The following is a 25,012-nucleotide window of genomic DNA, read 5'->3' as shown; positions in this document are numbered from 1 at the left end:
TATGGAACCTTTAAACAGTTAAGAAAAACATTAATGTACAGATCAAGAGAGAGAGAGAGAGAGAGCAAAAGAGGTAATGATAAAGAGTACAAATGACAAGCAAATGGAGCAAGATGTTAACAATAGGTGATCTGTATAAAGGACCCAGGAGTTCTTTATACTATTTTTAGTTTTGTAATTTATTTCTACATTTGAGATTATTTACAAATAAAACTCTTTAAAAAACCTCATAATTAAATCAAGATGACAGACAAAACATGAAACATTATAGTCACTTCAGATACTTTCCTGATGAGTCTATAAATGAATCACCTATGAACCATTTAAAACTTTTCTTTTCCCTATTATCCTATGGCATCATTAAGCACAGGGCTGGTCACTATTTGGGTGAAACTCAAATAGAAAGTTATAGTTGTTTCCCTCATGTCTAATTAGGAAAGTTTTAAGAAGAAAGGTATGGGAAACAAGGGGCAATCTCAGAGGCACACACTATACTTCACGTCTGACTGCACTGTTCCCCACCTCTAAGAAATTTTCAACAGCTCCTGAAATAAAATATAACTCCGTAATGTCCAAACTCCTTAACAGAGCCTTTGAAGCCTTCCATGATTTCACTATACCACATAGCAGAAGTCAGCTTTATCTCCTTCTGGATACTTCTTCAAAATCCCTCAATTCTAGCTACCCCGGATTACTAATGGGTCTCTAGAAAACTTCTATACTTTTATTTATTTTTAGGAACTCTAGTCCTTCCCCATAGAAAACCCTTATCCACCAGTCTCTTGTGGAAAATCTAAGATAGGTCAAGGTCTAACTCAGGGAGTGACAGGAGTCACACATACCTGAATTCCAGTTCCAGCTACAGCACTTCCCTGTATGACTCCCTGACAAGCAGTTCTACGCCCCAGTGTCATGGGACATGGTTTCCACAGAGCCACCACGTAGAAAGAGCCAACAAACAGGCATTCCTTTACCCCTTCTGCTCCTTCTTCCCTTCTCTCAAATACTACCTTCTCTTTGAAGCCTATACTAATATCCCCTTAAAAAAAACTGATCCTTCCTCCCCCACACTCTGATCTTACCTCATTTTAGCACTTAATCACAATCTGTACTTCAAAAGGTCTTTTTTACTTGTTAAACTGTAATAAGCTCCTCAAGGGTGGAGTCTGTGTGCATTTATTTTTACATACCCCAGAGTAGTATGGTACGCATAATAACTATATTATGTAACAAATTTTTACTGGCATTTGTCAAAGTTCAGGTTCTACTTTAGAGCAAGCAAAAATTATATCATATAAATAAAACTAGGAATGGATAATGTTAAAAAGCCCAATCAGAGATAAGTCAATAAAAAATTGTAAATGCTAAAGTATTTACAGATGAAAGATATTTGGGATCTGTTTCCAAAATTACCAAGCAGGACTTCTGGCCAAGATGGAGGCATAGGTGGAAACACTGTGCCCCCTCCCACAACTAAATTTAAAGACAGCGAAGTTTTAGAAACAAAAAGGCAGCCAAAACAGTGAAAACTGAACTGTACGGAAGTCCAACAACAACGAACCACTCAGCCAGACTGGTAACAGGGGCAGAGTTAGCAGCGGAGTGGGGTCGGGCTGGAAAGATCGTTTGGTCCGACCGACCCAGGAGCGGAGGTGGAGGCGGCTGGTGGATCCCAGGTGTGGGGTGGAGATGGGCAGACCCAGTGAGGGCGCAGGGCGGCTGGCTGACTGCGGTCACACATTCGCGGGCAGATAAACCAAGCGAAGGAACGAACAGGGACACAGACCAATCAGGCTAGGGCCTCAGTGACAGGAATTCGAGCCTGAAAGCACCAACTGGAAAGACTTTCCCGGGATTGAGGGGCCGGGAGAGGTTCCCAGGCCCACAGACATTGGAGAGACCCACAGGGTCCTGGAGAGTACACCGGCCCACACACCTGGGAACCAGGACCAGAGGGGCCCAATTTGCTTGTGGGAAGCCGCAGAGGGGACAGAAATCTGAGAGGGAGCAGAGCAAAGCACCATTTTTTTCCCCTCTCTGACCCTGCCCCCACATACAGCCTCACAATCCAGCCACTGGGTCACCCAGCCCTGAGGAACACCTAAGGCTCCACCCCTCATACATAACAGGTGCGAAAAGACCAAACATTATGACTCAAGAACAGCTCAAAGCCCCAGAGCCTATAACTCTAAGTGACCAAGAAATAGCCAACCTTTCAGATGCACAGTTCAAAATACTGGTGATCAGGATGCTCACAGAATTGGTTGATTTTAGCCACAAATTAGAGAAACATATGGAGGCTAACTAAACTGATTGAAATGAAGGGAAATGCACAGGAAACCAATAGTGATGGAAAGGAAACTGGGACTCAAATCAAGGGAGTGGACCAGAAGGAAGGCAGAAACAACCAAACAGAAAAGAAGGAATTCAAAAAAATGAGGAGAGGCTTAGGAACCTCCAGGACACCTTTAAACATTCCAACATCCAGATTATAGGGGTACCAGACGGGGGAAAGAAAAAGCCACGAGTGGAAAACTTATTTGAACAAATAATAAAGGAGAATTTGCCCAGTCTGGCAAAGGAAACAGACTTCCAGGAAATCCAGGAAGCTCAGGGAGTCCCAAAGAAGTTGGACCCAAGAAGGAACACACCAAGGCACACCATAATTACATTAGCCAAGATTAAAATGAAGGAGAGAATTCTAGCAGCAAGAGATAAGGGGACAGTCACCTACAAAGGAGTACCCATCAGACTGTCAGCAGATTTCTCAAAAGAGACCTTCCAGGCAAGAAGGGGCTGGGAAGAAGTATTCCAAGTCATGAAATCCAAAGACCTACATCCAAGACTGCTCTATCCAGCAAAACTTTCATTTAGAATGGAAGGGCAGATAAAGTGCTTCTCAGATAAGGTCAAATTCAAGGAGTTCATCATCACCAAGCCCTTTTTATATGACATGTTAAAGGGACTTATCTAAGAAAAAGAAGATAAAAAATGTGAACAGTGAAAGAACAGCAAACTCAGTTATTAACAACCACACCTAAAACAAAAGCAAACTAAGAGGACAGCTAGATCAGGAGTGGAACCATAGAAATGGAGATCACATGGAGGGTTAGCAACAGGGGAGTGGGAGGAGGAGAAGGGGGGAGAAGGTAGAGAGAATAAGTAGCATAGACGGTAGGTAGAAAATAGACAGGGGGAGGGCAGGAATACTATAGGAAATACAGAATCTAAAGAACTTGTGACACATGGACATGAATGAAAGGGGGGGAATGGTGGGGGAGGGGTGTGTAGGGTGGAGGGGAGTGAAGGGGGGAATGAGACAACTGTAATGGCATAATCAATAAAATGTATTTAAAAAAAAATTTTTTAAAGACAAAATTACCAAGCAACAGGGCAGGGGAGAAAAGTAGTAAACGGGACTACAAATGAAAGATGATCCTATGTAGATAATTGTTGAAACTAGGTGACCGTACCTAAGGGCTCATTAGACTATTCCATCCACTTTAGTATATACTTGAATTTTTCCATAATAAAAATTTAAACCATAAAATTATAAAGAACACTAGCAGCAACACAAGCTTGATCACAAAGTGTGAAACTAGAAAAGAAACAAATTATGTACAACCAGGTATTTAAGGGACTGTAAAAATCAGCCTCATAGTATAACGTGGTTCCAGATATCTACTGAAAGAGGTAAGTCTAAAATGGATAACTTAATTGCAAAAAGCGGCATAAAATTAAGTGCTCAACTGTGTGGTATAGATCATAAGTACAATAAGCTGGTGGATGGCTTACAGTCAACTACACCTCATGGAAACAGTAAATATCAAGACTTAAAACAGTGAAGATTCTCGTTCAGGACACAGGCATAGGAAGACCCTGAACTCACCCCCTCCCATGGATACAACAAATTTATGGCTACCTGTAGAATAATTTTCCCCTGAAAAAGGCCTGGGAGCTAGAGAAAACAGCAACTCCACAGCAAAAGATAAAAAAGATGCATCAAGACGAGTAAGAGAAAGACAGAAACACGGTCTCATCAAAGCATGGTGACCTACCTACAAACAGAGGGGGAATCCCAACAAATATGGAAATCTGCCTTGAAGAGTAAAAGGATTATAGCCCACATTAGGCAGCCCAACCCTGGGATCTGGCACCAGAAAAACAAGCCCCCCAAATGTCTAGTTTTGAAAATCAATCGGGATTAAGTCCAGGAGAAACATAGAACAGTAAGGAATGGAGTACCTACTCTTAAAGGGATCCTGTGCAGACCCACTCACCCTGAGATCCAGCATAAAAGCAATAAGATGAAAAAGCTTAGAACACGAGGGAGACTCACAAAACTTAAACTGGGTGCTAGAGAGGCAAGAACCTGTAAAGGCTTTCCCCAGGGGCAGAAGCACAGGCTAGCACCATTTTTGCAATCTCATCCCATTACTGCTGACAGAGCTGGTATATGCCATTTTTGGTGCCATTCCTCTGGCCTGCCAGTGTGGGTTGAGTGATCCTCCCATCCCATGCTACTACCAGGCCAGGTAAGCACCCATGCCTTGCCCACCCCAAGTGGTAGCCACACTATAACCAGTGAGGCAAGCACACCACAGCCTACCCATGCAGCAGCTGTACCACAGCCTGGACAGAAGAGTATCTTGCAACCTGTCCATCTCACACTGCAGCTGGCTCTGCCAAAGGCCAAGGGTAAGCACATCCACACAAAGGATGCACCCTGAGTGCCTGGCTTTGGGGAGAAGAGGAGATTGTGCTTGAGGAGAGGAGATCATCTCCAATACAAGGCCACCCCTCTTCAGGACTGGGATATGTTTGTCTAATATGTAGTCAAATACAGGGAGTCAGGCAAAATGAGGAAACAAGTATGTTTCCAACCAAAGAACAAAACAATCCAGAAAATTTTAATTAAACAGTGCTAAGCAGCCTACCTGATAATGAGTTCAAAGTAATAGTCATAAAATTGCTCACTGAACTGTGGATAAATATAGTAAAAACTTTAAGAAATAAAAAATATAAGAATACCAAACAAAGAGCTGAACTGGAAAATACATTAGAAGGGTTCAACATCAAATTGGATGAAATAAAAATAAAACTCAGTGAGTAGGAAGAGAAAGCAATGAAAGGCACTTAGAGCAGCAAATGAAAAAAGAATTTTAAAAAGTGAAGATATCTTAAGCAATCTCTGGGACAACATCAAGTGGAAAAACATTCACATTATAGGGGTCCCAAAAGCAGAAGAAAGAAAGGGCCATAAAAGCTATTTGAAGGGCCCAGGCTGAGTGGCTCGGTTGGTTAGAGCATCGTCCCATCGTCCCATGCACCAAAAGACTGCAGACTTGATTCCCCGGCCAGGGAACACACCCATGTTTTAGGTTCAGTCTCTAGTTGGGGCACGTACAGGAGGCAACCAATCAATGTTTCTCACATAGATGTTTCTCTTTCTCTCCCTCTCTTTCTGTCATCCCCTTCATCTCTCAAAAATCAGTATATATATATCCTCAGGTGAGAAAAACTATAAAACTATAAAAACTATAATGATAATAAAAGGTTTTTAAAAGAAAAATTAGAAAAAAAATTCCTGATCTGGGAAATGAAACAGACTCCAGATCCATGAAGCCAAGAGAGTTCTAAATAAGATGAACCCAAAGAGAACCACATCAAAACACATTATAATTCAAACCGTAAAAGATGGAGAGAATCTTAAGAGCAACAAGAGAAAAACAACTTATTACATACAAGGCAAACCCTATAAGGCTATCGCAGATTTTTTCACCAGCAAGTTAGAGGCCAAAGGGTATGGCATGACATAATCAAAGTGCTGAAAGAAAAAAATTTCCAACCAAGAATTTTCTATGCAGCAAGGTAAAAATTAACATTTGAAGAGAGATTAGCAGTTTTCCAGATAAGCAAAAGCTTAAACAGTTCATCACCATTAAGTCAGCCTTACAAAAAATGTTAAAGGAACTTTTCTAAGTGAAAAAGGCACTACTAGATAAAAAAACATACATAGGTAAAAATATCACTTGAAAAGGTAACTATGCAGTAAAGGTAGATCAATCATGTATAAAGTGAATATCAAGGTTAAAAGACGAAGTAAAATTAACTAAAAATAATTAAGGAAAACATGAAAAGATATAAAATGTGCCATTAAAAATATAAAACATGGGCAGGAAAGCTTTGAAATGCCTTCAAATTTATTTTAAGTTGTTGTCAACTTAAGAGACTACTGTATAAATAGGATATTCAAAGTGATCCTCATGGTAACCACAAAGAAAAAAACCTAACAGTAAACACACAAAAGAAAACAAGAAAGGACTCTAAACAAAACACTAAAGAAAGCCAGAAACGAATATAAAAGAAATATAAAATCGGCCAGAAAAATATTAACAAAGTAGTAATAAATACATACTTACCAATAATTACTTTAAATGTAAATAACTAAATTCAGCAATCAAAAGACACAAGAGTGGCCCTGTCTGGTGTGGCTCAGTGAATTGAGTGCCAGCCTGTGACCCAAAGGGTCACCAGTTCGATTCCTAGTCAGGACACAGGTCTGGGTTGCAGGCCAGGTCCCCAGTAGTGGGGGTGTGTGAGGCAAGCACACATTGATGTTTCTATCTCTCTCTTTCTCCTTCCCTCCCCCTCTCTAAAAATAAATAAATAAAATCTCAAAAAAAAGAAGTAAGAGTGTGAAAGAGATTCACTTCAGAAGTGAGGACACAGACTGAATGTGAAAGGATGGAACAAAATATTTCATGCAAACAGAAACAAACATAAAGCTGGTGTTGCTATACACACACAAAATAGATTTTAAAACAAAGACTGTAATAAGCAGAACACTATTTAATGATAAAGAAGTTAATTCAGCAAGAAGATATAACACTGATAAATGCAAACACATCCAATATAGGAGCACTGAAATATAAAAGGGAACATTAATGGACCTAAAGGGAGAAAGTGCAAGCAATACAATAATAGTAGGGGACTTTAATGCCCCATTTAGAGCAATGGATACATCATCTACCTAGACAAAAAAAGCAATAAGGAAACACTGGCCATAAATGATACATTAGACCAAATAGACATAACACATATATTTGGAATATTCTATCCAAAAGCAGCAGAATACACATTTTTCTCAAGTGCACATATTCTCCAATATAAATCATATTAGGCCACAAAAAGCCTCAATAAATTCAAGACTGAAATCATATCAAGCATCATTTCTAATTGCAATGGTATAAAACTTATAAATGAATTACAAGAAGATACCTGAGAAAAACTACAAAAACCTGGAAATTAAATAGCATGCTAAGAAACAACCAATGTAGCATCCAAAAAATCAAAGGTGAAATAAAAAAAAATACAGACAAATGAAAACAGAAATATGACATATAAAAATCTAAGGGACAGAGCAAAAGCAGTTCTAAGAGGGAAGTTCATAATATAGCCCTAACTCAAGAAACAAGAAAAATGTCAAATAAACTAACTTTACACCTAAAGAAACTAAAAGAAAAAAGGAGCCCAAAGTTAGTAGAAGGAAATAATAAAGATCAGAGAGAAAATAAATAAAATAGAGACTAAAAAAATAAATAAGACAGAAAAAATATATAAGAAATTAAGATTGGTTATCTGAAAAAAATTGACAAAATGAACAAAACCTTAGCTAGACTGACCAAGAAAAAAAGAAAGGTTCAAATATATCCAAAATGTGGAAGTTGTTACAACTGATACCAAAGAAATACAAAGGATAATGGACTACTACTAATTATTATATACCAACAAATTGGCAACCCAGAAGAAATAGATAAATTCCTAGAAACACACAATCTTCCAAGACTGAATCATAAAGAAAAAGAAACTCTGAATAGACCAATTATTAGTAAAGAAACTGAATCAATAACCAAAACCTCCCAACAAATAAAAGCCCAGGATCACATGGTTTCACCTATGAATTCTTCCAAAGGTTCAAGATTTAACAACTATCCCTCTCAAACTCTTCTAAAAAACAGAAAAGAAAGAAACCCTTCCAAAAACATTTTACAAGGCTAGCATTATCTACACCAAAACCAGACAAGGACACCACAAAAAAAGAAAAAGAAAAGTACAGGTTAACATCCTTGATGAACATGGATCCAGAATCCTCAACGAAATATTAGCCAACTGAATTCAGCAATACAGATCCTACACCACAATAAAGTGGGACTTATTCATGGTATATAAGGATGGTTCAACATTCATAAATCAATCAATATGCACATTAACAAAATGAAAAATAAAAATTACATAATCATCTCAATAGATGCAGAAAAAGAACTTGACAAATTTCAACATCCACTTATGATAAAAACTCTCAACAAAGTAAATACACAAGAAAAGTATCTCAATCTAATAAAGGTTATATATGAAAAACACATAGCAGATACATTCAATGGTGATAAGCTGAAAACTTTTCCTCTAAGATAGGACAAGACAAGGACGCCCACTTTCCCCATTTTTATTCAACATAGTATACAGAAAGTCCTAGCCCCAGCAATTAGACAAGAAAAAGAAAAGGCATACAAATCAGAAAGGAATAACTAAAACTGTACTTGCAGATGACATAATACTATATAAAAAAACCCCTAAAGACTCCACCAAAAAAACTGTGACAACTAGTAACTGAATTCAGTAAAGTTGCAGGATACAAAATCAACATACAGAGTATGTGGCATTTCTACACATTGATAACAAACCACTGGAAAGATAAATTAAGAAAACAATCCTTTTTACAACTGCATCAAAAATAATAAAATACCTAGGAATAAATTTAACCAAGGAGGTGAAAGACCTGTACAATGAAAATATAAAGACACTGATGAAAGAAACAGAAGACACAAATAAATGGATTTGAAAAATTAATGTCATTAAAATGTCAATACTACCAAAAGCAATATACAGATTCAGTGGAATCCCTATCAAAATTCTAATGATATATCTCACAGAACTAGTACAAATAATTCTAAAATTTTAAGCACAAAACACCCTGAATAGCTGAAGCAATCTTGTGAAATTAGAACAAACCTGGAGGTATCGTGCTCCCTGATTTCAAACTACATTGCAAAACTATAGTAATCAAAACAGTATATAGTATTGGCACATACACACACAGACCAATGGAGAATTGAGAGCCCAGAAATAAACTTATATATATGTATGTATATATACACACAATTAATTTATAACAAAAGAGCCAAGAACATAGAATAAAGAATGAACAGTCTATTTAATAAACTGTGTTGGGAAAACCGAACAGCTATATGCAAATAATGAAACTAGACAAGTATTTTACACCATACACAAAATTTAACTCTAAATGGATTAATGACTTGAATGTAAGACCTGAAACCATAAAATTCCTAGAAGAAAACATAGGCAGTAATCTCCTTGACACTGGTCTTAGAAATGTTTTTGTGGCTCTCCAAACACAAAGGAAAAAGTGAAAATAAACAAAAAAAAAACTACATCAAATTAAAAAGTTTTGCACAATGAAGGAAACCAACATTAAAAAGAAAAGGGCAATTTACTGAATAGTAGAAAATATTTTCAAATCATGTATCTGATAAGAGGTTACTATACAAAATATACTAAAAACTCACATCCCTCAACAACAAAAAACAAACTATCAAATTAAAAAATGGGCAGAGGATGTGAACAGACATTTTTCCAAAGCCATATAGGTGGCCAAGAGGCACAGGAAAACATGCTCAACATCAATAATTATTAGGGAGATACTAATTAAAACCATAATGAGGTATCATACCTATCTGAATGACTATTATCAAAAAGGTAAGAAATATAACCAGTGTCAGAGAGAATATGAATAAAAAGGTTAAACCTCATCTGCTGTTGATGAGACTATAAATTGGTGTAGCCACAGTGGGCAACAGCATGGGGATTCCTCAAAGAGTTTAGAATAAAACTATCATATTACCCTGCTATGCCACTTCTGCATATTTATCCTAAGCATATGAAAACACTAATTTGAAAAGATGCATGCACTACTATGCTTATTGCAGCACAGCCAAAATTTGGAAACAGCCAAGTGTCCAGGAATGGATAAATGAAGAAAGATGTCACATACACTGAATCCTACTGAGCCATAAAAAGAAATGAGACCTTGCCATTGGTGATACTATGAATGTATAATGAATATGTACTTGAAGGATACTATGAATATATATACTTGAGGGTATAATGTAAGTAAATAAATCAGGAAGAGAAAGCCAAATACCATATGGTTTCACTCAAAACCAACAATAAATAAACAAAAACAAACTCATTTTACAGAGGACCAACTGGTAGTTGCTGAGGGGAAAGAGTTTGGGAGGTGAGTGAAAAGTAGAAAGGGATAAATTGTATGGTGATGACAGTAATGAGATTTTTAGCAGTGACCACTTGTAGTGTCTACAGACATCAAAATATAAAGTTGTGTACCTGGAACTTACAAAATAGAAAAAAAGATTTAAACAGCAAAACAAAGAACATTTCAGATGAGAAAAGAACATGTATTGGGACCTGTAGCTGAGAATAAAGCTATGTACTCAGATACAATCTAAGAGACATGCTTGACTAAAGCAACAGAAAATGCTTGGTAGTTATGAGGCCAGATTGTGGAAAATCTTTGAAATCCTAAAGAGAATGAGAAATAATGTAGGAACAATTAGGAATTCAGTGAGGAAATTATTCAAAGTCTGGGCAAGGTAATTCATGTACCAGAAAGTTCAACTCTAACCATCCACTAAATAACATCTGAATATAAATCTAGATATACATCAAGAGATTAATGTAATTAATTATATAATTTTACAATATACATTATATAATTATATAAATTATAAATAATTGAAAACAAGACATTCACTTCTTAAGCCTATTTAGTAGAGTACATAAAAGCACACTAAAATTTCTGCCAAAAAAAAAATGCTTTTTATTGGGCTCCCAGCCAAGATGGAGGCATGGGTAGATACACTTTGCCTCCTCACACAACCAAAAGTAGGACAACAACAAATTTAAAAATGAAAAGAATCAGAACTGTCACAAAATCAAACTGCATGGAAGTCTGACAACTGAGGAGTTAAAGAAGACACATTCATCCAGACTGGTAGGCAGAGAAGCAAACGAGCAGCCAGGGCAGAGAGGACATGCAGCAAGGTGGCAGCTGGAGGACTGAGCAGACGAGGTGGTGGCTGGCGGACCCAGCAGTCCCGCACGCATGTGGATAAACCAGGAAGCAAGACAGACTATGCAGACCAGGGTTCCAGTGCCAGAAAAAAAGGCCTTAAAACCTCTACCTGGAAAAATATGTAGGGGCTACAGTGGCAAGCAAAACTCCCAGCCCCAAAGGAGAGTTCTTCGGAGAGACCCACAGGGTCCTATAATGGACACAAACCCTCTCACTAGGGAATCAGCACCAGGAGGGCCCAATTTGCTTCTAGGTAGCGGAGGAAGTGACTGAAAGCCTGTGGAGAGCCAAGCAAATTGTTCCCACTCTGCCCTCTCCCCCACATACAGCACCACACTGCAGTGATTGGAGTTGCCCTGCCCTGGCAATACCTATTACATTGTAAGGTGAATACCCCTTATAATGTAATAGGCCCTGTCAAGACAAAAACATATGGCCCAAATGAAAGAACAGATCAAAGCTCCAAAAACAGAACTAAATGATGAAGATATAGTCAACATATCAGATGCACAGTTCAAAGTACTGGTAATCAAGCCCTGGGCTGGTGTAGCTCAGTGGATTGAGCGCGGGCCTGCGAACCAGACAATCGCGGTTCGATTCCCAGTCAGGGCACATGCTTGGGTTGCAGGCCAGTTTCCGGCAGGGGTCAGTTCCCTGCAGGGGATGCACCAGAAGCAACCATACATTGATGTTTCCTTCCTCTCTCCTTCCCTTCCCCTCTAAAGATAAATAAATAAAGTATTTAAAAAAAATTTTTTTTAAAAAGTTCTTTAAAAAAAAAAATACTGGTAATCAGGATGCTCATGGAAATGGCTGAGTATGATCCCAAAATAGAGAAAGAAGTGAAGGTTATAAAAAGTGAAATAAAGAAAAACATACAGGAACCAACAGTGAAGGGAAGGAAACCGGGACTGAAATCAATGATTTGGACCAGAAGGAAGAAATAAACATCCAAGTATAACAGAATGAAGAAAGATTTCAAAAAATTGAGGAGAGGCTTAGGAACCTCCAGGACATCTTTAAACATTACAACATCCGAATCATAGGGACGCCAGAAGAACAGGAGGAGCAAGAAATGGCAAACTTATTTGAACAAATAATGAAGAAGGAGAACTTCCCCATTCTAGCAAAGGAAACAGACTTCCAGGAAGTCCAGGAAGCTCAGAGTCCCAAAGAAGGTGAACCCAAGGAAGCACACATCAAGGCACATCATCATTACATTACCCAAGATTAAAGATGATAAGAGAACCTTAAAAACAGCAAGAAAAAAAGAGACAGTTATCTACAAAGGAGTTCCCTTGAGGCTATCAGCTTATTTTTTAAAAGAACACTTGCAGGCAAGAAAAGAACACTTGGAAAGAAGTATTCCAAGTCATGAAAGGTAAGGACCTACATCCAAGAATATTCTATCCAGCAAAGCTATCATTTAGAATGGAAGGGCAGATAAAATGTTTCCCAGGTAAGGTCAAGATAAAAGAGTTCATCATTACTAAACCCGTATTATATGAAGTGTTAAAGGGACATATCTAAGAAAAAGAAGATCAAAACTATGAACAGTAAAATGAATACAAACTGACAACTATCAACAACTGAACCTAAAAAAACAAAAACAGAAACAAACTAAGCAAACAACTAGAATGGGAACAAAATCACAGAAATGGAAATCACATGTAGGGTTATCAGTGATTAGGGGGAGGGGAGAGAATTGGGGAAAAGGTACAGGGAGTAAGAAGCATAAATGGTAGGTACAAAATAGGAGGTTAAGAATATTGTAGGAAATGTAGAAGCCAAATAACTTACATGTACGCTATGACCCAAGGACATGAACTAAGGTGGGGGAATGCTGGTGGAAGGGGATGTACAAGATGGAAGGGAATAAAGGGGAGAAAAATGCAACAACTGTACTAGCATAATCAATAAAATAGTTTTAAAAAGGGAAAAATAGATATTTATTGAACAATTTTTATCCACATGTATAATCTCAATCAATTCTTATATTGTGATAAAATGAAAAAAATATTCTTTTTTTACTTTCTAGTCCTCACCTGAGGACATGGCTATTGATTTTCAAGAGAGGGGAAAGGAGGGAGAAAGAGTAGGAGAGAGATATCAATGTGAAAGAGAAACATCAATCAGTTGCCTCTTGTACGCATCCTGACTAGGGACTGGACCCACAATCCAGGCATGTGCTCTGACTATAAATCGAACATGCAACGTTTGGGTTCATGGGACAATGCTCCAAATAAGCCACAATACCTAGGGCTAAAAAGTAATTTTTAAAACCCTCAAATAGCTTGCCCAATTCAAATAGCCAATGACAAACAGCAGAATCAAAACTTAAGCCCAGGTCTCTTGAAAGTCAAAATCCTCCTACCACTTTCTCAAAAGCAGGTATTTACGTAAGGTTTTTATACCCTAAAAGCCTTTGATAGAGGGTGGGCCTGAAAGTGATGGAACAAATGCAAAGTAGGTGTGGCCAGCTTGAAGATACTTTTTTCCAGAAAATGTCTAAGGAGCTGTGGAAACAGAACAGACTTAGAAAACTACCTAAGGGAAATCTCTGTTCTCAACAGAGCTCTACAAGACTGTGTAAAACTTACCTCAGTATACGACTTCTTGGTTATGTGAACATTCTTGGCTCTATAGGACTGGCGCCTTCTTTTATAATCCCTCACTTCTGCCAGAATTTCAAGGTAAGATTTTGGACTTTTTCGACTATTATCTAATAAAAGAATAAAATAAAGTAATTATGTCTTAGAAACTTTTAAATTGTTATAAATTAGCAGGAAGGAACACCACAATCACATTTCAACATGTTTCAATGTAGGTCACAAAAGTATTCTAAAACTACATGATGTAAGTGAGCCAAGTTTTATACCATTTCTTTTCTGTAGCCATTAAACACAAGAATGTTTATGTACATAGATTTAAGAAAACAATGACACAGTTGTATGTAAGATTCTTACAGGAGGAAGCTATGCTTAATGTAAAAATCAGAGAGCAAAATTTCATGTACTGAATAAACATTTTTTCATGTGAATATCAAACAATACAAAACCATCTTATTCATACTCAAAGTGGCCTGAAAAATCATCTTAATAATACTGAAAGAATGGAGTGACAGTTAGGAAATATAAACCATGATATTCATCTCAAACCTTGATTGACTTTTGCAGCCAAGTCTACAAAGAGATCACTGTCATTTTCAATAATTTGAGAATCAGAGCGCTGCTTCTTTGTCTCCTCAATTACAAAATCATAGAGGGCAAGACGATCAGCTTGGGTCAGATCACAAACAAATCGTTTGTGATTCAGAGGAACTTCAACAGGTAATGAAGAATAAATCCCTAAAGTAAAAATAAAACCACAAGAATAAACAATACATGAAGCAATGTAGACTTAAAATCTACTACTAATCTTTAAACATGCACTATAATAACACAGTGTTAACACGATTGTTTTCATAGTAACCCCTAAATTACAAAATATCAATCTGTGTGATAAATGAAAACAATGACTCTATCCTGAATGATACATCCACATAAAGAATATTGTGGATGTGTGCTATTCTCCCAACAAAGTTAAGACAGATCTCATGAAATCAGGCAGCAATTACTGTAAAACAGTGTGCTCACAAGGAAACTTTCTGGGTAACAATTTTTAAAAGGCTGTTCATATTATAAAAGTAAATATTAACTCCATTTCTATTTATTATGTTTTTTGCCATAAAAGCTGGGGGGAAATCTTAATAGGTAACAAACTTCATAGTTCCTCTGAAACCAAGTTATGGAAATATGAAAAATATATTAAAAAACATCTTTTTTACATGAGACATCAAGCTAGCTGTTCCATATCCAAAATACATTCCATTTGTGCAATGACTCAGACCTAGGGACCAAAAAACCAGTTAGGTAGCAGAAACCCCACACTTCCTCAGACCAGAGAAAGACAGATTAAGTTGAGACTAAACTTGTTTTCATTTTCCAAAGAGGAAGCATATTGGCTTAACCAAGTTAATTGAAAAAAGTTAACAGCAGTACCCCACAGTAGTTACAGAACTTTCTAAAATCTGCTCATTAATGAAAAAAAGTAAATACAATACCTTGATATGATGTATTAAACATTGAAGAAAATTTTAGAGATTCAAATTTTCTCAAAGAAATAAAAAAATTATGGTAACTGTAAATAAAGCAATTTAAAATGATAGTCCCAGAACTTGGTATTCACTAATGCAAAGAACATGAGCTACTAAATAAATCCTTTTAATATTTGCTAGGTTACCCTACAGTAATAACTGGCTCATAGAACAATGTAAAATCTGTAGCTCTTCCCAGATACTTATATTTGATAAAGTTTAACCTTGTTGGCTTCCTAAGACACAAGAAAAGATCAAATAAAAGCATACTATGAACTAAGCATTACAACACACACACAAAAGATTACATTTGTCTACAAATTAAGAGGATAGTTACACTGAATCTGAGTTTGTGGTTTAACAAGTATAGATAATGATACACGACGGCCATTTTTACTTGTGAAAGGATTTTTAATTTAGGGAAGGATTCCCTTTCAAGTCAATCAATTTCACTTACGTCTACTAGGAAAAGTCCTTTTGTGTATCCAGATATTAAAACATTTCATTTTATTATATAAAAATGAGTTAGCTTTAATAAACCTAACCCTTTGAACACAGGTTATAAAAGTTTGAGAGAAAAATGAGAAAAGATTAGAAAACACTGATGTACAGTCATGCGCCACTTAATGATGGGGGCAGGTTCTGACAAATGCCTCATTAGGTGACTTCATCGCTGTAAGACTATCATAAAAGTGTACTTACACAAACCTAGATGGCATAGCCTACAAGGCTATGCGATATATCCTATTGTTCCTAGGCTATAGGTCTGTACAGCATGTTATTATTGTGCTCAATACTGCAGGCAACTGTAACTCAATGGGTATTTGTATTATCTAAACATAGCTGAACCTAAAAAAGGTAGAATAAAAATACTGTATAAAAGATAAAGTGTATGTGTGGCTTGGGGAGGCCGGGGGTAGGCTGTGGAGGGAGGCACCATGAGAGAGAAAGCAGACATCAGGAGGAGGGAGAAAAGGGGAGAAATAAAAGAAAGAGAAGTGGAGAGAAAGGGATAGCAAAAGTAGAGATCTAGAGAGACACACATAAATCTTGAGATGAGAATAAAAGAGGGATGAGAGAGGGGGAAAGAGAGAGAGAGAAGGAGACAGGGGCAGGAGGGGTATTGAAATGGGACTAAGAAGAAAGAGAGATAAAAGAGAAAGGGAACAAAGGGAGGTGAGTCTATGCACTGGAGTGTGTTGCAGGAATGGGTGTGAGTGAGACCAGGGAGCTCCTGGGCTCCCTTCCTCTCCAGCTGGCTCCCTTCACTCCTTCAATAACTGCAGACCCCAGCCAGGGGCAGGGTGCAGGTCAGGTAGACAACATACTGAGCCTCCGGGTCTATTTAAACCATCTAGAGCTAGCAGTAAATGCAACATCCTGGTCAGGTCCAGCCTTTTCTTTCAAAATTGCAAACAAACTTTCACTTATAATCCATTATAATCTTACAGACCACTTCATATATGCAGTTAGCTGGACACCAAAATGTCATTATGCGGTGCATGACTGTATTATAAAAAGCTCCACATAAACCTTTGCCTGTTATTTTGAAACAAATATAATTTCCTCCTTGAAATATACTGGAGTTTTCATTATTCATCTTAAATTTCTGTATGGTGAAGAGTGATACTTAAATTCCTTAAAATTCAAATAAAACTCCAAATCAAGACTAATATTGTGACAGTGAATTAAAGTTTAAAAATTTGAATGATACTTTTAAAAGGATATCATTTGCAAAAAGGATACTGCATATCTTTAAATAAGGAGTACATTCAGGTTCCTAATTCCTCTTTATACTCACCCCAATTACTGAAAAAGAAAAAGTACAGGAAAAGTTAAACAAACTGCATTTGAATTGTTCAGAGCACAGATATTTCTGACAAAAAAAAATGGGTATACACACTTAAATAAGCTTACATTTCCATACAGTGTAAATTTTCAAACACAAGTTTCTAGGATTTAGGGGTACATCTCATTGTGTTGTAATCATACAAATTCTGTGAGCTTCTATCTACTTTTATGGGCAGCAGTTTTTTTAAAAATTGTGGTAAAATACACATAACATAAAATGTACCATTTTAACCATTTTCCCGTGTACAGGTCACTGGCTCTGGCACATACACACTGCTGTGCAACCATCACCTCTATCCATCTCCAAAACATTTCATCACCCCAAACGGCAACTTTTTAATAACTCTAATTCTCAATTCTTGCTTGTTAGTCACTTTTGCCATCATAGGGCATCTTAAACATATGAGATACAATATTAAATATTAACGAGAGGTACTGTTTTTAATATACAGATTTAGAATTTTAGGAAGAATTCATATGGAGTCAATTTCTTAACATTAGAGATAAAAGAAAGTACAGCCCACAGAAGCAGAGTGACTTGTCCAAGTCTCACAAGTGGTAGGAACAGATTAGCTCTAGAACCAGTATAATCCTGTCTCTTTAGGGTTATTTAACCATAGTACCTGATCTTCAAATCATGGCCATGACTCAAGTACAGGTGACCCTTGAACAAAGTAGTAGTCAGGGGCACCAACCCCCTTTACCCCCATGCAGTCAAAAATCCTTGTATAACTTGACTCTCTAAAAATTTAACTATAGTCGGCCCTCAGTATCCGAGGAGGTTTGATGCCAGGAAACTCCATGTACACCAAAATCTGTGGATGCTCAAGAGCCCTATATAAATTGGTGTAGAACAATGCAGACAGTCTGCCCTTCACATCCCTGGATTGCTAACTATGGATCCAAATTACTGGTTTGGCATCCTCCTTGGATACCAAACCTGTGGATGTGAAACCTACAGATTCAGAGGGCCAACTGTATTTATTGAAAACAATCCACGTATTAGTGGGCCTGTGCAGTGCAAACTCATTTTGTTCGAGGGTCAATTGTATAGGTCATGAAACTGAGGTATAGCAACTTGAATCTTTAATACTGAAGGAAAATGATAAACCACTAAATATAATTGTTTATGATTAAAATCAATTATTTTAGTTGTAAAATCAACCAAAATAACTATATCCAAAAATAAGTAGATCTAATAATGGTTATTTAAGTATTCACAAAGATTAATGAATTGAGAAATTAATAAAATCAATGAAATGAAAACAAGTGTACAAAAAATTATAACTTAGTGAATAACAAACAAAATATTAATTGTATGGGAAAATGTAAAATTGTTCATGTTAGTCATCCTCCTCCAAAGTAAATACATCACTTCTGTATCATGGTAAAATGTCTAAGACATAAGTAAGCCACAAAAAAAAATCTCTGTTGAGAAACTGCAGAATTATACACAAGATGAAAAAAGATTTTAAAAAGAGAGTTACAGACCATATAAAAATGATTATTCTTAACAATTAAATCTTAATTTAAGCTAGTGCAAAAATTCAAAATCAAATAAAATTTACTCTTAATTATGTATTGAAGGTATTGATTCAAAGTAATTCTTTGCTTTTGTAAAGAACTACAATGTCCAAATCTGCCTTATTACTCGTTACATAAATAAAAAACTCTGATTAGAAAATGTTCTGGAAAATTACTCATCTATATATCTATCTATCTATCTATAGATAGATTGATAGATAGTAGATAAAAATTCTCACCCATTTCACTACCTTAATATTGCTTTCAATACTTAGCTTAGAAATACTTGCTTTCAATTAATTAGCTTAGAAATTAAACGACCTAGACAAAACCAGCTACCAATTATTAGTCAAGGCTAGTTTAGCATCCATTATCTGTATTGCTCTAAATAACACCACAGATAGTTTTATATTACAGATAAGGAAGCAAAAACTCAGAGAAGTTGTCCTTTGTACAACTTTGTACAACTTCAAAGTTGTCCAAGGGCAAGCAGCAACTTTATTTCTTTAAAACAGGCTTACCCAAAGGAAAATAACAAATGAACAGTACTAATAGAAATATTATGTACAGATTTGAAGTGTGATATTCTTCTACTTAATCATGACAGACATAATAAATAACGAATACATTTCAGTAAATCTAGACTCCACAAATATCACTGAATGTAGAGTCTCTAACAGAATGCAGCATAACTCAATGCAAGGTTTGTGCCAAAACTTAGAACTTAGCTCTTGATCCAGCTTTCCCATTATCTAGCAAGAGTGTTAATTCACTTAGGTGTCCCCCTACTGCTTCACCTACTAGGGAGGGAAAACACTCGTCCAACCTATCACAAGTTTGTTGTGAGGAAGTAATAAAACATGTAACAGAGCTTTGAAAAAAATCTCTTTTAAAATATAAAGTACTGAGGACGTTTAGAACAAATACACCAGAACCTGATCTTCTCTATGGGGCTTATTTCCATATCTCTAAAAGCAAACACTGGATTAGATGATCTCCGAGCCCTTTTTAAGCTCTCATATAAACTCACTATATCTATCTAACTAGGAAAGGCCAAAAAAAGTCCTTTGATAATTAATCCATTCAAAAACACACACAAAAATCCTCTATTTTTTAATTGGTTGATTAACTAAGCAGGGGCAATGAGTAGAACCAATAATAGCGGCCCAAAAAAGGCTTGACTGGTCACAGCTTATTATCTCTTCAAATAAGACAGAAGTCCAACGTTTCCCTCAAAGAGAAAAATGTGAAATTTAGCACAAAAGTGCATAAAAATGGGAGCTTCAAAATAGGAAATGTGTATCTGGCTGTTGTAAGAAACCAACATAAGGTAGACTAAGGGGAAGGGATTTCCTCTTTCCAAAGCCACAGTTCAACTTAGGGAGAAATCAAGCCCAGATACTGGCTTAGAAAAATGGGTTAAGACCCTAACCTTCAACAAGGGAGAAAACAAATTGTAACAATGAGCTGGTGAATATAATTCAGCTAGAAAGAAGAGTGATGGGGGGGAAGGTAAGATGTCCAGGGAAAGCTACCTTCAGAAGGTTTGAAAGAATACTCAAATCCTTATAAAAAGAGCCAGTCATGCTTAGGTTAGATTTTATATCCAGGTTCAAAAATCTATTAACTCTATTTACTTGTTTACTTCTATGTTTTCGATGGATTCGGTTTTCTTTCAATTTCCTAAAAGCTCACACTTAAAAATTCTAACCTAATTTCTGCTAAGTAAGTCCCATGCAGAAACTCTTAACCCAAGTCCAAAGCTGGGCATGAAGGGATCTACAAACCCTTCTAAACTATATGTAACATGTTGTGTTGCTTTATTCTTAGGGGCAGCTGTGGAGACTCATCTCTTTTAACCTAAGTCTTCCTTTTATACTGCATTTCAATATTCTTAGATTTGACAATGGGCTAAAATTCTCAAGAGAGAGAGGAAACCCAGGGTAAACAGTAAACACAGGGTAAAACAGTCTCACTAAATGGGATTTATTTACTAAATAATTGTAAATTTAAAAGTTATCTACAAGGCAATCTCAACTAGTAGGTAATTCCAAAGCATGAAGCCCTAGCTAGAGATGCTGTTCTAGTGAAACTCATGCATTTGAGCAGAAAATATCTAACAAATAAAGGCGACACCATGCACAGTAGTCTAATGTTAAATGTAAAACTTAACCTTTTCCATGTAATTGTTTTCACAAGATTTTTCTTAAAAATTACTAACGTGCTTGTGGGAGAAAACTCATTAATTAGCTCAAACTATGATGCCACTTACTTTGATTATAAGAATCACCATCTTTTCCAACTGCAGTTCTAGCTTGTTTAATTATGTGGAATTGTGAGTCCTTATCTGTCGAAAAATCCATAAACACAATATGAATCATCAGTGTCCACAAGATTACCAATTGGTTTCCAACCCAATTTAGACACATAAAGAAACCTTTGAGAATCTTAACAGAGTAAACACTCAAATCACTACCTAGGCAATGTGAATGCAGAATTCTTTCAGATCTGTCTAGACCCCAATAAGCAACCAGAGTTCAGGTGCTTCAGAAAACATTATAGTCAGGCACACAGCAGTAGCTGCTACAAATTTTAGAAACCAATAATACCTAACATTACTTGAATCCCAGGTAAGTGTTATTCCAAGAGTATTACATATATCATATTTAGTACTTGCAAAAGTGCTATTACCATCATCCCCTTTCTAGATTTTATAAAGGTTAGGCAACAAACAGGTTAATAACCTTGCTGAAAGTCCCACATCTGTTAGTGACAAAACCAAGAGTTGAATCAGGGCCTTCTGATTTTAGAGCCCAAGATTTCAACCTATTGGAACACATTTCCATCTTCAGTCCTATTTTAAAACTGCTGTTTAGCCAGATTTTTGTTACAACAGAGAAGAAATGTATCTGTCCCACGGCACAAAGCTTTGCCAGGTTTTCACTAACTATTAATATAAGCCTGGTCTCTAAATTTCAGATTACCAAAACTAGTTTCACCACACATTAATTTTAAATAATCCTACATTCTCTTAAGGTACAAAGTGTACTTGATCATAAAGTCCATTCTTTTGATAATTCAAAAATGAATTGTCAATACAGATATATATGGTAAGGTATTTTAAAATTATAATCTATTAATACTTACTCAAAGTGATTGAAGGTATCTTTACATTCTCATAGAAAAATTCAGAATTATACATTTCATCCTAAATAATAAAAAGTAAAACAAAACTTAGTGTTCTTGAGGATCAGATGATTAACTTATTTCAAGATTTGATATAAATCAGTAGTAAATTCGTATCATTTAAATATCTCTTGCAATAATTTGCAAAATTAGGCTAGTACCATTCTACCCCACAAATGAATATTATTTTATGTCAGAAAACCTCACACTATAGCTTCTATATATTGTGAATTTATTAATGCATGGATTACATGACATATACATAATAAATATACAGTACCTCCTCTTCTCTTGTGTAGCCCAGTTTCCTCAACCTACACGATACCATGTGCTTTGCTAAAGACGATTTAGGCATGTGATGATTGGAATCATAAGGGCATATCACAACTTCATCCTATAAAACCCAAAGGAAATCATAGAAAAAAGATATATAATATTTAAAGATTTAAATAATTTTACTATTAAAAGTTTACTACTTAATTAAGTGGTACTATGTAGTTATGTCCTCTTCTGCAGACTTCTCCCAATACCCAGTTTGAGCATATGTGCTTTTTAGAAAATTTAGTAAAACCTTCTTCCCCTTATAGCCCCTGCCCCCTCTCTCCACCCCATCAAAGCCCAACTCTAAAAGATTTGTTCACATTCACTGTCTCAACAACCTCACCTACCTAGTCAGCAGGTCACTAACAACCTTCTTATTATTATAGCCAAAGCACATGTCTTAGTCCTTACAGGTGAATGCTCAGAAGGTCACAATCTAATTGTCTATTTATACTGTGAACCTGATACTTTTCATGTTCCTTCTACCTCTCTGGTTCCTTCTACCTGGTCTCCTCTAAAGAGGTTTTCCTTGTTCTATGTATCCCCCTTTATTATTTTTTTCCGGAGGGACCACATACACCTGGGTAACATATATTTTCTATTTTTTTAATTTACGGCAACCATCAGCTTGTTCTCTCCCTGAGTCGGTTTCTGTTTTGTTTATTCATTTGTTTTAATTTTTTTTTAAGATTCCACATGAAGTCATATGGTATTTGTCTCTCTCTGACCCATTTATCTTAGCATAATTCCCTCAAGGTCCATCCATGTTGTCGAAAATGACAGAATTTCCTTCCCTTTTATTGCTGAATAATATTCCATTGTGTATATATACCACTGTCCATTGTGTATATATACCACTGTCTAATACCCTTTAAATGTTGGTGTTTCATATAGATCTAACCAGTAGCCTTCTGCCACTTGGTATGTACTCGCTGGAAGAACTTAGGGCTCCAATTTTCACTATATAGTGATAACTGCCAAAAATCTATTGGGTTGGCCAAAAAATCTGTTACATTTTTTCTGCACAATGGTTCTAATAGTGCTTAGCTGTCTTTAACTTCATTTGAAACAATTTTGTTAAGAGTGATTGTGACAGCTGTCATACAGTGTGCATTTTTTAAAAAGCTTATCAAAATTGGTGAATCCTTGTGTAGCCATTTTAATATTGAAGATGGAAGAAAATACACAACATTTTCGGTACATTGTGCTTTATCATTTCAAGAAAGATAAAAATGCAACTGAAATGCCAAAAAAAAAAATTGTGCCGTGTCGTGTCAAAAGTGATTTGCCAAGTTTCCTGCTGGAGATTTCTCGCTTCTTGCTGAACAATGCTCCATGGTCAGGTAAGACCAGCTGAAGTTGATAGCGATAAAATCGAGACATTAATTGAGAACGACCAATGGTATACTATGCAGGAGGTGGCTGACATACTCAAAATACCCAAATCAATAAAATTATCGAAAATAAAAAATGTGTCTTTTACTTTAAACAGAAACTAAACAGACTTTCTGGCCAACCCAATATATAAATCAAATATACTTAACAATGCCTCTTGGCAATCAGTTATGTAATTTCAACCTGAAAGAAATTATTACAGCACGGTAAACTCAGAAAGAACTTAAGAGATTATGAATTACCCCTCACTGGAACGCTTTCCTCCCTCCCACAACTTAAAAAAAAATCAGAATTTGTCACTCTAATACACTTCCCTACATTTTTTCAAAACAATGCTAATGTTCAGATGAGTTGCTAGTCACCACCTATTAGTGATACCCTTTAATAATTCTAGAATCAGCGGTGTCCCAGTCAGAAGTGCACAATTTTAATGCAGAGAAAGGCGAACTGAACTCCCATCCTCTCCCGACACGGAATCGGGTGCATCGCGGAATCCACGTGACAGATGACAAAGCAAACCGCCAACACCTCTGCTACAAGCACTTTGAGACCCATTCAGGTATTTTCTACATAAACACCTGATCTGCTATTTCCTCCTCACCCAGGGGATTTTCACATTTTCTTTAAACCCGAAGTTCCCCGGTAGGTGCGCCTCCCAGGAGGTGGGTGAGGAACGCTCCGGGGGCCCTCGCGCGCCCTCGCGCGCCCAGCCCGTGGGAGTCAGGGGCGTTCGCAGCCCGCCCCGGGAGCCCATTGCGGCTCTGCACACGGGCAGGGGCTCCCACGGCCTTCCCTTCGCGGTCCCAGCGTGGATTCCCCCACCGCCAGAGAAGACTGCAGGCCCAAGGCCCCCAAAGGGACCCCACACTGCTCACCTCTGCCGCCTCCTCCTTTCCGGGGTCCAGCCGATCCAGGCTCCAGCCCAGGGACGCCGTCACCCCCTCCAGCCTGCGACAGCAGCTCTCCACGAACTCGGACAGCTCCTCCTGCAGCCGCCGCCGTTCCTCCACGGGTGGAGGGTCGCCCTCCATGGCCGCACCCCACCCGCCAGGAAGAAGCTGCCGAACTGTCGGCGGCGCGCACGGGCTTCTGGGAGCTGGGGGCGGGGCTCCGCCTCCACCGCACCGGAGTCGCCTATGGGGAGCGGCCCTGAGCTGTCGTTTGGAGAGGTGTTTTCCTGTCACTTTCAAATATCGCTGCTTTAGTCCCATTGCTCGTGGACTCATTTGCTCCTGGACTTCCCTGACCGACATTACCACCCCCCACATACTTTTTAAAAGAGCAGTGTATATCTAAAGAAAAGTTTAAAGAAGAGTACAATGAGCATTCGCGGAGCTGTCCGCCTTCTCATTAACTGGTAACCTCTG

At 37.2% G+C, this 25,012-nt stretch overlaps 1 protein-coding gene across 1 annotated transcript in view; it reads right to left on the bottom strand.

The window, feature by feature from the left end:
- SNRNP48 (small nuclear ribonucleoprotein U11/U12 subunit 48) overlaps nt 1-24,716 on the bottom strand; it is a 30,179-nt gene extending 5,463 nt beyond the window's left edge. The window contains exons 1-6 of the mRNA XM_037045379.1: nt 24,521-24,716; nt 22,210-22,323; nt 21,891-21,951; nt 21,016-21,090; nt 14,392-14,580; nt 13,834-13,955 (exon numbers count right to left, since the gene is read on the bottom strand). Of these exons, the coding sequence (XP_036901274.1) occupies nt 13,834-13,955; nt 14,392-14,580; nt 21,016-21,090; nt 21,891-21,951; nt 22,210-22,323; nt 24,521-24,676 (717 nt within the window). The 5' untranslated portion in view covers nt 24,677-24,716. The remainder of the gene's footprint in view (nt 1-13,833; nt 13,956-14,391; nt 14,581-21,015; nt 21,091-21,890; nt 21,952-22,209; nt 22,324-24,520) is intronic.
- Nucleotides 24,717-25,012: the final 296 nt, after the last annotated feature.

The sequence above is a fragment of the Sturnira hondurensis genome, unplaced genomic scaffold (assembly GCF_014824575.4).
Source record: "Sturnira hondurensis isolate 20B ecotype Veracruz unplaced genomic scaffold, ASM1482457v3 Scaffold0004271, whole genome shotgun sequence".
Classification (NCBI taxonomy): Eukaryota; Metazoa; Chordata; class Mammalia; order Chiroptera; family Phyllostomidae; genus Sturnira; species Sturnira hondurensis.
The sequence above is the reverse complement of the archived record's forward strand: the minus strand, read 5'-3'. Positions and strand labels throughout refer to the sequence as shown.